General features: G+C 59.0%; 7 protein-coding genes across 7 annotated transcripts; 5 read left to right on the top strand and 2 right to left on the bottom strand.

The window, feature by feature from the left end:
- Positions 1–654: 654 nt before the first annotated feature.
- SDRG_16794 (hypothetical protein) lies at positions 655–1,831 on the top strand (the record flags this gene model as incomplete). The annotated part of the gene is made up of 2 exons (XM_008623014.1): positions 655–1,118; positions 1,171–1,831. 2 exons carry the CDS (start codon positions 655–657, stop codon positions 1,829–1,831), a joined length of 1,125 nt encoding a protein of 374 aa, XP_008621236.1.
- A 1,021-nt stretch (positions 1,832–2,852) lies between these two features.
- Positions 2,853–4,346, top strand: SDRG_16793 (hypothetical protein; the record flags this gene model as incomplete). The annotated part of the gene is made up of 1 exon (XM_008623013.1): positions 2,853–4,346. One exon carries the CDS (start codon positions 2,853–2,855, stop codon positions 4,344–4,346), a length of 1,494 nt encoding a protein of 497 aa, XP_008621235.1.
- Positions 4,347–4,596: 250 nt separating this feature from the next.
- SDRG_16792 (hypothetical protein) lies at positions 4,597–6,143 on the top strand (the record flags this gene model as incomplete). The annotated part of the gene is made up of 2 exons (XM_008623012.1): positions 4,597–5,549; positions 5,597–6,143. The coding sequence occupies 2 exons, from the start codon at positions 4,597–4,599 to the stop codon at positions 6,141–6,143; spliced, it is 1,500 nt and encodes a 499-aa protein (XP_008621234.1).
- Positions 6,144–6,150: 7 nt separating this feature from the next.
- SDRG_16791 (hypothetical protein) lies at positions 6,151–7,708 on the bottom strand. The gene is made up of 2 exons (XM_008623011.1): positions 6,812–7,708; positions 6,151–6,770 (listed from the first exon to the last, which is right to left on the bottom strand). Exons 1-2 carry the CDS (start codon positions 7,690–7,692, stop codon positions 6,209–6,211), a joined length of 1,443 nt encoding a protein of 480 aa, XP_008621233.1. The 5' UTR covers positions 7,693–7,708; the 3' UTR covers positions 6,151–6,208.
- A 413-nt stretch (positions 7,709–8,121) lies between these two features.
- Positions 8,122–9,208, top strand: SDRG_16790 (hypothetical protein). Its single transcript, XM_008623010.1, has one exon. It carries the CDS (start codon positions 8,164–8,166, stop codon positions 9,160–9,162), a length of 999 nt encoding a protein of 332 aa, XP_008621232.1. The 5' UTR covers positions 8,122–8,163; the 3' UTR covers positions 9,163–9,208.
- Positions 9,209–10,810: 1,602 nt separating this feature from the next.
- Positions 10,811–11,423, top strand: SDRG_16789 (peptide-methionine (S)-S-oxide reductase). Its single transcript, XM_008623009.1, has one exon. The coding sequence runs from the start codon at positions 10,829–10,831 to the stop codon at positions 11,354–11,356; it is 528 nt and encodes a 175-aa protein (XP_008621231.1). The 5' UTR covers positions 10,811–10,828; the 3' UTR covers positions 11,357–11,423.
- On the bottom strand, positions 11,384–12,380 carry SDRG_16788 (hypothetical protein; the record flags this gene model as incomplete). The annotated part of the gene is made up of 1 exon (XM_008623008.1): positions 11,384–12,380. A coding segment is annotated over one exon (917 nt), but the record flags the coding sequence as incomplete, so codon positions are not given.
- Positions 12,381–12,519: the final 139 nt, after the last annotated feature.

Below are 12,519 nucleotides of genomic sequence, written 5' to 3'. Positions count from 1 at the left end.
AGCAATAAGATCCTATTCTCCCTCCTACACGGCGCGTCCTGACACGGATAAAGCGCCCGTGAGCTGGCCAAACACCGCCGAGAACAGCCTCTCCTTCGCCCACACGAGCGAATGCTAGTGTATGTGGCGGGGGAACTCCATATCGTTGGATGGTGCTGGATTCATCGCAACGAAAGGCTGCGGAATGGTGTTTGTTGAACCGTTGAACCTTCCAATCGCACCTTTCTGCCTACTAACCAGCACGGTAGAGTCCATTGCTTCAAGCTCAAACCATGAAATGCAGCGCTCTCGGGCTGCCACGTCAAGTGCCACGCAGCATCGAGAGTGGGTCGCATACGAGGAAGCGTGCAGTCCTTCGTGAGGAAGATAGAAATGCACCAATCAGAGGCGCGTAAAACGTCGCGACGATTTGCATTGGCCAATCAAAATACGGCGTTCACATCAGTGCGCTCTTGACGGGACATTTGGCCGGCAGCGAGTTACAAGTGGGCGACGGCGCGCTGTGGTAGGCTGCTGCATTGCTTGTCACGCGTCTGGGGAGCGGCTCTACGTCCTCGTTGGTCAAGGTACTACGTTCGCTGGGTGCGGCGGATACACAGCCGGCGAAGCGACGCGTTCTTGGATCACCCCATAGGAAAACGAAGATCTTATTCCATGTCGCCCCGCCCATACGAGGGCGACTCGCTTCAAATGGGCACGGCTGTGACGTTGGCGCCTCCGAGCCACTTATCAATATCGCTCATGGTCGACGCACCCGCCTCGCTCGAAAGCCAAGCCGAAGCGCTGCTGCCGCCGCCGGCCCCGACGCCGTCGCGCGCCCGATGGATCATCGGCGTCATCTGCGTCGTGATCGTGGCCATCATCTGGACGTTCTCGAGTGTGCTCATCCAGTACGTCTTCAAAGACCTCGACTTCAGCCGGCCCTTCTTCTTGACGTACTACGCCAACTCGCTCTTCGCCGTCAACCTCCCGCTCTACTACATTGGCAAGGCGCTCGGCTACGTCAAGCCCAGCGCGCACCAAGCCAACTTTCGCGAGACGCTCGTCATCAGCGCCATCATCGCGCCGCTCTGGTTCATCGCCAACTACACGTACACCATCAGTCTCAGCCTGACGAGGTGCCTCCCCAAGACTCCTCATATATACCTCACCAGTTCTCTTTGCGCTTAGTGTCACGAGCAGCACGATCATTAGCTCGACCTCGGCCATGTTTACGTTTGCCCTCAGCATCTACTTTCTTGGCGAGAAGTTTACGTGGCCCAAGCTCGCCGGCGTCGCGCTCTGTATGATCGGCAACTCGTGCACCGTCTTCAACGACTCGAGCAGCGGCAGCGAAAGCGTCTGGGGCGACATCCTCGCGCTTGTCGGCGCCATCATGTACGGCGTCTACACGACGGCGATCCGCTACAAGATCCCGGACGAGACGAAGGTGAGCATCTGCCTCTTCTTTGGGCTCCTTGGTGTTGTCAACGCGGTCGGTCTCCTCCCGTTCGTCCTCGCGTTCCACTACACGGACGTCGAGAGCCTCAGCGACCTTACGGGCAAGATCGTCGGCCTCATCACAGTCAACAGCCTCTTCAACAACGTGCTTGCCGACTACCTCTGGGCCCTCTCGATGCTCTTCACGACGCCGACGGTGGCCACGATCGGTCTCTCGCTCACGGTGCCGCTCGCGATCGTCTCGGACTACGTCCGCCACTCGATCTCGCCGACGGCCGTCACGTGCGTCGCGTCGGCCTTCGTCATTGCTGGTTTCATCCTCATCAACGTCACGAGCAAAAAGGTCACGGACGAGACGCCTCTGCCAGAGGCCGAGAAGACCGAATCGTAGACGTAATGGTAGAATATGTTAATGTGGCGATTTTTGTTTTGCAGAGTGCAAGTGCATCCTGTCGATGGACAGCGGTCGCAAGCGCCGGAAGGATGTCCTCTGAGAGAGGTTACTATGGATCGCTGGTCGAATGCTAAAGTGGAGGGTACGCTCCAATACGATCTTCAACTACAGATTTTATAGCGCCTTTTCTGTGACGCCAATCGCAAGAGTAGCGCTTCAACGACGGCCGACTTGGGGCACTGCAGCTTCTGGGTCCATCGATATCAGAACGGCGTTCAATCGTAGTAGCAAGATGACGCGTAAAGTCGATTCCGCCGGTGCCTGCTCACTTCGTCGTCCTTTAGAGTGCGTAGCCGTACCACTGCACTCGGTTGACACCCATTGGGTCGCCTTGCTGGTCGTCATACGTGTAGGCTTGGACGACGAGTACCTAGAACAGAAGCCCGCAACGTAGGTCACCAAGCGCGAGGTGCTATAGGAGACTTGGTGCTTGACAGTCCCGATGCGGAGGGTGAATGTTGCGCTCGATTGCCAAGACTTGGCGTCCAATTGGTCCACACCATACCAAATCCAATTTTCATGGAAGAATTTCCAAAAATTCATGTTTCCGAGCTTGCGATTGACGCTGCGTCTAGGGTGCCAGCTCGTATCAAGGGTTAATGACCCTTGTTCCTATCTAGCACGTACAGTGCGAGTGGACTCGCACTCGGCAAACAGTCAGTCCGGCGCATCCACTTTGTACGCAGACCCATTTTGACCCAACTCATGGCAGCCCAATCTGAGTTTACCCTTTCTCAGACGGCGCAGTTTGGTCCCTTCCACGTCCGTAATGGTTGTTCGTCGGGTCACTGCATCTGATCCAGCCGCGATGAGGCTCGCACCGATTGCTCCGCTGCATTCTCTCCGCCGATGGCTCTCGTTCGTCCCGCACCCAGTCTCTCCAACATGTGCTTGAGGCCGATCTGATTACAGGACGCGGTGGCGTGCAGCGCTATCCTCACTTTTGAATTTGCTCGCCATGGTTCGCATCGCTCTTGCCTCGTTGGCGGTCGTCGCCGCGTCGTTCTTCTCGGCCGATGCCAAGCCGTTCTTGTTCCACCACACGGACGTCGTGGAGCAGTTTGAGGCTCAAGGCGGGTCGTCGCTCGAGGCCGCGCAGCTCATCAAGGAAGAGTGGTTCGAGCAGCAGCTCCTCGACCACGGCCACGGCAACTGCGGCGGCGATGCGACGCACTGGAAGCAGCGCTTTTTTGCCAACGACGAGTTCTACGGCGGCCCCGGCTCGCCCGTCTTCCTCTACATCAACGGCGAGAACGTGGCGCGCAACACGACCGTTGCGAGCAAGGGCCTCTTCATGAACGTACTCGCCAAGAAGCACAAGGCTCTCATCGTGTCGCTCGAGCACCGCTTCTACGGCAAGTCGCAGCCGACGGCCGACCTCAGCACCAAGAACCTCGCCTACCTCACGGCCGACAACGCGCTTGCCGACATTGCGACGTTCCAGGACTTCTTTGTCGCCAACCGCAACCTCTCGGCGTCGTCGCCGTGGGTCGCCTTCGGCGGCAGCTACCCCGGTATGCTCGCGGCTTGGACCAAGTTTTCGTTCCCGACGCGCTTTGCGGGCGCCGTGGCGAGCTCGGGCCCGATCGAGATCCACGCCGACTACCACGAGTACATGAGCGTTGTCAGCACCGGCCTCCAGTACTATGGTGGTGACGAGTGCGTCAGCACGCTCGCGGAAGGCCTCAAGCAGTTCCACAAGATCGTCGCGAGCGACAAGCCGGACGACGTTGCGACGCTCAAGAAGCTCTTCAACCCGTGCACGCCGTTCACGTCGGACCTCGACCGCATGGACATTGAGTCCAACATCATGGGCGCGTACCAGAACTTTGCCCAGTCCAACGACTATGCGGCGTATGGCCTCAAGCACGCGTGCGCCGATTTGACGGCCAAGGACGGGTTGAGCCCGCTCGAGAAGGTCGCCAAGATCAACGCCCGCAGCTTCACGCCTGCGAGCAACTGCACGAGCACGTCGTACCAGGCCGACTGGATCGACTCGCTCTCGGACCCGGCCATGGACACCGCCGGCATCATGCGCCAGTGGATCTTCCAGACGTGCAATGAGTTCGGCTTTGGCCAGACGGCCAAGAAGTCCAAGGGGCCCTTCTCGGCGCTCGAGTATGTCGACGTCGACCGTGTCTACTACCACATGTGCAAGGAAGTGTACGGCATCACCGACACGGACGCGCGCATCGCGGCCAAGAAGGCGACCTTCCACGGCCTCGACATCGATGTCGAGAACGTCATCTTCCCCAGCGGCACCATCGACCCGTGGTCGGCCCTCGCGCCCTCCAACTCGACGCAGCTCAAGAACCCCAAGTCCAAGGTCGTCTTCATCGAAGGCACGTCGCACTGCGCCGACATGAGCGCGGCGAAGGCCACGGACTCGGGCCACATGGTCTGGGCCCACCAGCAAGTCGAGGCCGCCGTCGCCAACTACCTCCAAAAGTAGAGCCGCCGACTGTTCTATCTCTGTAATACCATTGTTGCCGTTTTGATTCTTCACATCTTGTCCATCTACGTTTGTCGTCTCGTCAAGATACGTGCCTGATGCGAGCATCATCGACGAGCGCTGCGCCGCAACTCGGCTTGGACGCTGGCGCCATCAAGCATCATCTTTGCACCATCTGTTGGATTGGTTGAAATGGCATGAAAATCATGCCCACCGGCCAATCAGCGCGAGGCTGGCCTTTCCAGTGTCGATGATGTGCTCTGGCTGCGCGACGTGGCAGGTCTTCGTCGTCGTCGTCGCCGTGGGCCTCGTCGGCCTCGTGTGCAACTACTTAGCCATTTCCGAGAGCCTCGCACCAAGCGCGCCGCCAAGTACGCTGCCGCCGCGCTACACGGTGCCGGCGGCGGCGTTGACGCCTCGCCCGCCCCGCACCCGGAACACCAGCATCGTCTTTGACACGGTCTTCAACGTCACGACAGCGTATACGCCCAAGTTCCCGGGAGCTGACCGCGGTATCGTGCTCTGCCTCCACAACCATAACGTACCCATGGGTGCGTCGCTGCTCCAGGAGCTCCGCGCGCTCGGCAACTATGATCCCGTCCAGGTCTACCACTGTCTCCCGGAGGAGCTCGCAACCGTCTCACGCGACCTCTTGGCCTCCGACCCGCTCGTTGAGATCATCGACGTGTGCTCGTTGCTCCTTTCTACGCCGCTCTTTCCACCGTCGACCTCGGTCCGTGAATTCCAGAGCTTTTGGCTCAAGCCGCTTGCGCTTCTCTTCTCGTCGTTTGACCAAGTGATGCTATTGGACGCCGACGACATTTTCTTTGAGAATCCATCGACGCTGTGGGCGTCACTGAGCTACACTGAGACGGGCACGCTCTTCTTCTACGACCGCGTGGTCAACGCCAGCATGTTTCTCAACACCGCCGTGACCATGTACGCTTCGGACGGCGCCGAGACCAACGTGACGTACATCAAGCAGCTCTTTGCGCAGGTTTTTCCGCTAAAAGAGCTCGGCTTTCCGCACCCACACGCACCGTCACCGCAGCTGCAAGCGTCGATGGTGTGGCGCGGGCACTCGGCCCACGAGCAAGACTCGTCCGTTGTGCTCATTGACAAGGTCCGCGCTGGCCCCAACGTCCTCCGCGCGCTCTTTGTTCTTATTACAAGCACCCGCTTTGTCGATCCCGGCTTTTCCTGGTGCGTGCTGAAGTACAAATGCTTGGAATCTCCACCTTGGCATTTAGGGGCGACAAGGAGGCTTTCTGGCTCGCTTACGAGCTCGTGGGGCAACCGTATGCCTTCTCACCGTGGGCGTGCAGCGTCGTCAACCTCGCCAACGACTTGACGCGGCACAACGACACGCTGTGTGGCAGTCTCGCGCACTACAACCCCAATTCTTCGAACGCATCGCTGCTCTACATTAACGGCCGGGATATCATCGACCCGTATAAGAGCCGGCGCGACCACCGAGTGCTGTGGGGCGACCGCTACCACCGACTGCTCGAAGCGCTGCCGACGCACGTGACTCCTCGCTCGCGCCGCCACCTTTCGCTGGGGGAGCGCGGCGACTTGGACCAAGCATGCCTTATCGGCGAAGGTGCCGCAGCCTTTGCTACGAATGCGACGCAGCACCGCCTCGCCCAGCGTGTCCAATGGTCGCTCGAGGTGGCGCGCACGATCCAATCAGCGTTTTCCGACGAGGATTTTCCCCTTGGGGTTTTTCTTCTTGCGGTCACCTTTGCGGTCGGGTCCCCGATAGCCTGTCTTGTGCTTTGTATGGACGATGCCTGAGTACTATAATACATGCTAAATTCAAGTCCCAAACGTGTATAAATTTTGCTTGAATGGAGAATGTGTCATCGATCCGAAGACATGACGTGGAACACACACAGCAACCCGAGCAGCACGCCAACAAAGGCGCCGGCGACAACGCTACTCTGGAGCTTGAACCCTTTTTGCAGCGCGGGACCGCTACGAAAAGCAATGTCCAGAGCTTGGGCCGCCTCGATCGTCCATACAATTCGCTGACGGAGCTGCGCGTCATGATGCAGCTGCTCGGCACCCTTTGCGACCAGACACGACTCGTCCAGGGACCCGCGGTCGACGACGACCGGGCCTCGTCGGTGCCGTGGTGTGACGTGGCGGGGCATCGCTGTCAAGAGCGTCGTCAAGCGGTCCGGCCAGGACGGGCGGCCATACCCCCTCGAGTCGAAGGGCTGGATGATCTCTTGGCCGTTAATGTAAAGCAACGTTGCGTTCGACGTTTCGAGGGGCGCGTACTGGGCGAGGCTGCCGCAGAGGGAGTTGGGATCGACGAGCCGATCAAAGGGCCGGCTCACGACGCTGCACGCCCACGGCGAAAATCGGTAGTCCTTCCCACCCAGCTCGAACGCCAGCCAGAACGACTCTTTGTCTCCCCTACAAAAATGTAAATATACAGCTTCCAACCTGGAGTATACCACGAAAATGGAGGGTCAAGGAAGCGCGAGTCGCTAATGAGGTGATGCAAGACCTTGAGCACGGTCGGCCCCGCGCGGACCTTGTCGACGAGCACGACGGACGAGTCTTGCTCGTGGGCTGAGTGCCCGCGCCATAGCATTGACGCAAGAAAGTGCGCCGACGGTGTGTGCACGGGCGGACGGCCAAAGCGCGACAGCGGGAATGTCTTGATGAACTCGGTGATGTAGCGGCTTTGGATGACCGTTCCGTTCTCGAGCGTCGCGTTGACGACGCTGTTGGAGAACGCCGCCGTGTTGATGACGCGGTCGTAGAAGAAGAGCGTGCCCGTCTCAGTGTAGCTCGGTGACGCCCACAGCGTCGATGGATTCTCAAAGAAAATGTCGTCGGCGTCCAAGAGCATCACTTGGTCAAACGACGAGAAGAGAAGCGCGAGAGGCTTGAGCCAGAAGCTCTGGAAGGCTCGCGCGGCCTCGACGTTTTGAAAATGCCCCGCGTCGACCAAAAGGGAGCACAGGTCGATGATCTCGACGAGCGGGTCCTCGGCCAACAACGTCCACACGGGCGGCGCCAACTCGGCGGGGAGGCAGTAGTACACTTGAATCGGGTCCGTGTTGCCGAGCGACCGCAGCTCCCGGATCAGCGACACGCCCATAGCGGCGATCTCGGTGTGCAAGCAGAGCGCAATGCCACGGCGGGCGGCGGGAAACGCAGGCGCGTACGGCGTCGAGAGGTCGAAGAGCGCGTCAAAGGCGATCGACTGCGCCGACGCATGGCGCCCGTCCGGCAAGGCCAAGTGCTGCGAGACAAGATAGTAGTTGGTGACGAGACCGAGTAGCGCGAGGGCCACAACGCCTGCGCCGACGCGCCGCAGTCGACTCATATGCGGGAAAGTACACTTGACGCTGATTGGCTCGTCATCGGCCAATGCTATCACAGCCGAGGGATCCATGATCTGTCTATCCACGTTTCTCGCATCGACCTTGTGTCGCTCCCGACCGCGACGCGTCGTCCATCAGACATTAGGGCTCTCGTATACCGAATGCTACGTGCGATGTAGCGGCGGCGGCGTGAGGCTGGGCACCTATTTGCTCTATTTGCTCCACACCGTGACGTATTGAGCTTGGTGGAAATTTGGCGAAAATTTCGACCAGCTGGGTCGAGTGTCCACGCAGCGCATTTGTGGTCGGTGGTGCGGCGGCGCAGAGTGTGTGGTCTGCACGGCGTCTTTGACGGGATCCAAGCAGGCGCTCGCAGCGTCCGCGCCGTTACTGCGCTCGCGTATCTTGTCATTTTCAAAAATTCGACATTGCTCTTCAACAAGTCGGCATCTGATCCTCTGCGTCATTTGGTCATGGCCGACGTGCTGCTCGTGCCCGACTTGCTGCGATGCATCGTGCAGTTCCAGCCAGGTCTCCCGCCGGAGACGCTGTCGCTGGTCCGCCACCTCCGGCGCATCCACCTCTCTAACTACCAGCTCACGACCTTCCTGCGCGACGACATGGCGCCCTTCCACGACGCCTTTCCGCCGTGGCTTGACGCGCATGGCTTCCGTGGCGTCGAAATGCTCCTTCAGCGCAAGCAAGCGTACCGCGCCCACCTCCTCTACTACGCGCTTATCCACGGGCACGTAGCGCTGCTTCATTTCCTCTCGACGCGCACGCGCGTCTCGGCCAAGGCTTGGGCGCTCGCCTCCATTTACGGCCACCAAAGCATTGCTATGTACCTCTGGACGCACTACGCGGCCTTCTACGACGAGAGCGTCTCCGACACGGCGGCGCTGCACGGCCACGCCGGCATGATTGAGCTTTTGCACAAGGCTGGTGCGCCAATGCCTGCGTCGATCCGCTTGACGGCGGTCGCCCGCGGACGTCTTAGTGTGCTGCAGTACGCGCACAGCCAGCAGCTCGGCGAGTGGCACCCAAGCGGTGTCAACGCTGCGGCGCGCGGCGGGCATCTCGACGTTCTAAGGTTTCTACATCAGCACAACTACGAGGGCTTTGGCCCCGACACGATGAACACGGCCACGCTCTACGGCCATCTGCACGTCGTACGCTTCTTGCACGAGCACCGCAGTGAAGGGTGCTCGCCCGAAGCCCTCGTGTGGGCGGCCAAGTACGGCCGCCTCCCACTCGTCACGTTTCTCGACGAAATGCGCTCCGAGCGCGACTTGCACCGCGCGCTCCGGGCGGCCATCAAGCATGGCCACGTCAACGTTGTGCGCTACCTCGTCCGGCGGCACCTGCGCGAGATCGACGTCAAGGCGGCCAAGGCGGCGGCGTTGCGCTACAACCAAACGGCCGTCCTCAGCGTGCTCAAGACGGCGACGCCGGGCCTCTGTGTTATTCAGTAGTGAGTTAATGTAAATGTCGTAATTCAGTGTTTGTGCAACTTTGTCCTTCCACAAGCTCGAACCGGTGGGGCAGCTCGGCGTGGCAGGCTGCAAGACTGCATTTCATTCATGCATACCCCGGAGGATCATCCGGGTAACGCTAGTGCCGGTGTACTGCACGTTACAGTGTTTGTCGGCGACCTGATTACAGTGTATGTGCCATAATTTATTCTTGGCGAACACCAAATATTGCCAATAATAGCCACATTTGGACACCGCGCACTCGCGCCAGCTCCCGCGATCGGCCACATCAAGTTTTTAATGAAATCGCCCATACTTGCTACAGCGATAAAGCTTACTTTGGAGCGTCCGAAATGCTACGTGGCGGCACCATCCGAGCTCTGTAGCGAGAGAAATGGACCACGGCGTGCTGTCGCTTGTGTGATACTATTTAAAAACTCAGATAATTCTTATAGTGTATACATCCAAATAATGTATGTTTTACAAACGGCGCCTTATCGCGTGTGTCAGCCGTCTTCAACCAATGCAACATGCTCTTCAACACATATAAAGAGAGACTACGTCCTCAGGTCTCGCGAAAAAAACGTATTTTCAACCGAATTTACATGCATTAATCAGCCAAAATCGAGCCTCGACAACTCTGCAGCGCTGAGAGAGCCCGAGCTACAATGGTGCCTCAATCGATGGTCACACACCGAGTCAGCATCCACGGCCAACTGTTGAAGGTAGTCTCGAGGTCATTGAAGCCTTCCAACTAGGCACGCGCAATGTGTGTAGCTAGGCGTTGAAATCGCCCCTTTGAAAATCAACGATGCGAATTCGCTTGCGTTCGCCTCGTTTGGCACCAGATCCAACTTCCCCCTGACATCACGCGTCTGGCGAGAGGTAGGAGCCAGCGTCGGTGAGTCTGTGGGTCCGCGAGCACTCGATCATGGTTTCGCGGTGCATTGTACACTATTTCACAATTCTAGCTGCCTCTTTGAAATACTGTAATATATACTAGTTGCGGTGTTTTTAGTCTATCATCGACACGGGCAGCAGCAAGCAAGACCAAGTGCACTCACAGCGAGCTGTCGCGCGTACGTGTGACTAGATATCTTGTAATGACAACTTGCACGTGCATTACGGCTTCATTTGCGTCAACATAGCGCGGTGCGGTGCGATGAGCCACGCGTCTAGCACCTGCAGCCGCGCCACACTAATTTCACATTTCTGCTGTGCCAGCCGAACATTCCTCCTTAAATAGGCGGTTGACACTCCAAAAACTATTGCACTTGATCTACTACGCGTGATAGATCCCTTCGAAACGTGTGTATAATGTCGAGTAAAGCTATGAATATGCACGCTCCAGGTGCCCAAATGTTCCAGTTAGCCGTGACTTCATACACGCGACGACTGTAGCCATCGCGGGCCTGTAAGATCTCGCGACCACTCCTTTCTCGGTGCAGAGGAGACTCGCAAATGCCCCGTTCCGTCCTTCTTCGGGCACAGAGACTTGAAAGGTCGACGAAAACGCACCGAGGACGTCTTCGGAACTCGTCCTCTCCCATGGAACAAAAATGGCAAAACTATGGGCATACAAACAACAAGTGTAGCGATCCAACCAATCACAGGGCGTGCGTCGCCATGGCTCTCATTTTTCAACTTTCAACAACCTCCCAAGACCATGACCAAGACCATTGAAGTCGCGCTCGAGCCGCACGAGCAGCTCGCGACGTTCGCTGCCGGCTGCTTCTGGAGCGTCCAGCTCCATTTCCAGCGCCTCGACGGCGTCCTCGACTCGCACGTCGGCTACATCAACGGCAAGATCGTCAACCCGACGTACCGCCAAGTGTGCGCGGGCGATTCGGGCCACGCCGAGGCCGTCCAGATCAAGTTTGACGAAAACAAGATCTCGTTCAAGCAGCTCGTTGAGAACTTCTTTGCGATCCACAACCCGACGACGCGCAACCGCCAGAAAAACGACGTCGGCACGCAGTACCGCTCCGGTATCTACTACCACAGCGACGAGCAGCGCGAGATCGCCGAGGCCGTCAAGCGCGACGAAGCCGACAAGTTTCCCTCTGAGATTGTGACCGAGATCGAACCCGCGGGTACGTTCTACCATGCCGAAGACTACCACCAGCGCTACCTCGAGAAGGGCGGGCAGTGCGCCCGCGTCGGCTCTACGGACCGCATTCGCTGCTACGGCTAGCATTGCTCACGAGCGCCTATATATAAGCTACACTTATGAATTATCCGATGACAACCTGTCTTCAAAATGTACAGACGTCAACAATTGTACACACATTAAATAGCGACCTACTGGACTGCGCACGAAGATCGCGCTGGGCCCACCGACTTGATGTACGACGTGAGGCTCGTGCGGCCGCTGGCAATCGCAAGCTGCCGACCGACCTTCAAGTCGACAACGGCAAAGTCGTTCTCGACCATGTACCGCACAATGCCGAGGTGGCCGTTGGCGACAGCGCCGGTCCACGCCGCCTTTGTGCAGCCCTCGCACTGGTGCTGGTGCAGGTACCGGAAGATCTCGAGGCAGCCGAACCGACCGGCGTTGTCCATGGCCGCCGTCGAGAAGACGCCCAGCTTGTGCTCGTTGGCGTAGGCCACGATGTCGAGTCGGTCTTGGCGTATCGCCGTCAAGAGCACGTGGGCTGTCCAAAGCGGAAACCCGTTGTTGCGTCGAAAGTCGACGGCGTCGGCGTCGGTCGCTGCCACCACCCGCGGCGAACCGTACCGCGTCGGCGGGCTGCTCGCCGCGCGCGTCGCTCGATGGTGCACCGAGCTGTTGGGCTTGGCAAAGTCGGCGACCAGCCGCACGCTTTCAGGCCGGTGTCGGTTGAGGTAGCGCACCACGTCCCAGTGCTTGTTCTTTGTGGCGCCGGCGAGGGCTTTGGGCGTACATCCCTCCCTTCGGTGCGTGTGCAGGAACCGGACGACCTCGAGGTGCCCCGCAGTTGCGGCCTCGTCCATGGTCTCGGCGGTAAAGCCGCCGCAGCCTTCCTCGTGGAGGTACGCCAGGACATCGAGGTGCCCTTGCTTGGCCACGAGGCTCGGGTTCACTGGGCGCCAGGCGTCGAGGTGGCGAAGGAGCTTCACGAGCGGTAGGTGCCCGCCGTTGCACGCGACGCTGGCCGCGAACGGCGGGATCGTGGCGCCTTGGCCATGCAAATACTCGACCACCGACGCTTGGCCGGTGCGCAGAGCGTGCGCCATGGCCAACGGCAGGTACGTCGGCTGCTTGTGCTCGATAAAGTAAGCTAAAACCCCGACGTTGCCGAGGCGCGCCGCGAGGATCCAGTCGTCGCCGCCAATATCGAGGTCGCAGAGGCTTTCGAGCAGCCGCACGTTCGAGTA

Source organism: Saprolegnia diclina (assembly GCF_000281045.1).
Source record: "Saprolegnia diclina VS20 unplaced genomic scaffold supercont1.153, whole genome shotgun sequence".
NCBI classification, from domain to species: domain Eukaryota; phylum Oomycota; class Saprolegniomycetes; order Saprolegniales; family Saprolegniaceae; genus Saprolegnia; species Saprolegnia diclina.
Note: the sequence above shows the minus strand (reverse complement) of the source record. Positions and strands in the feature narration are given on the sequence as shown.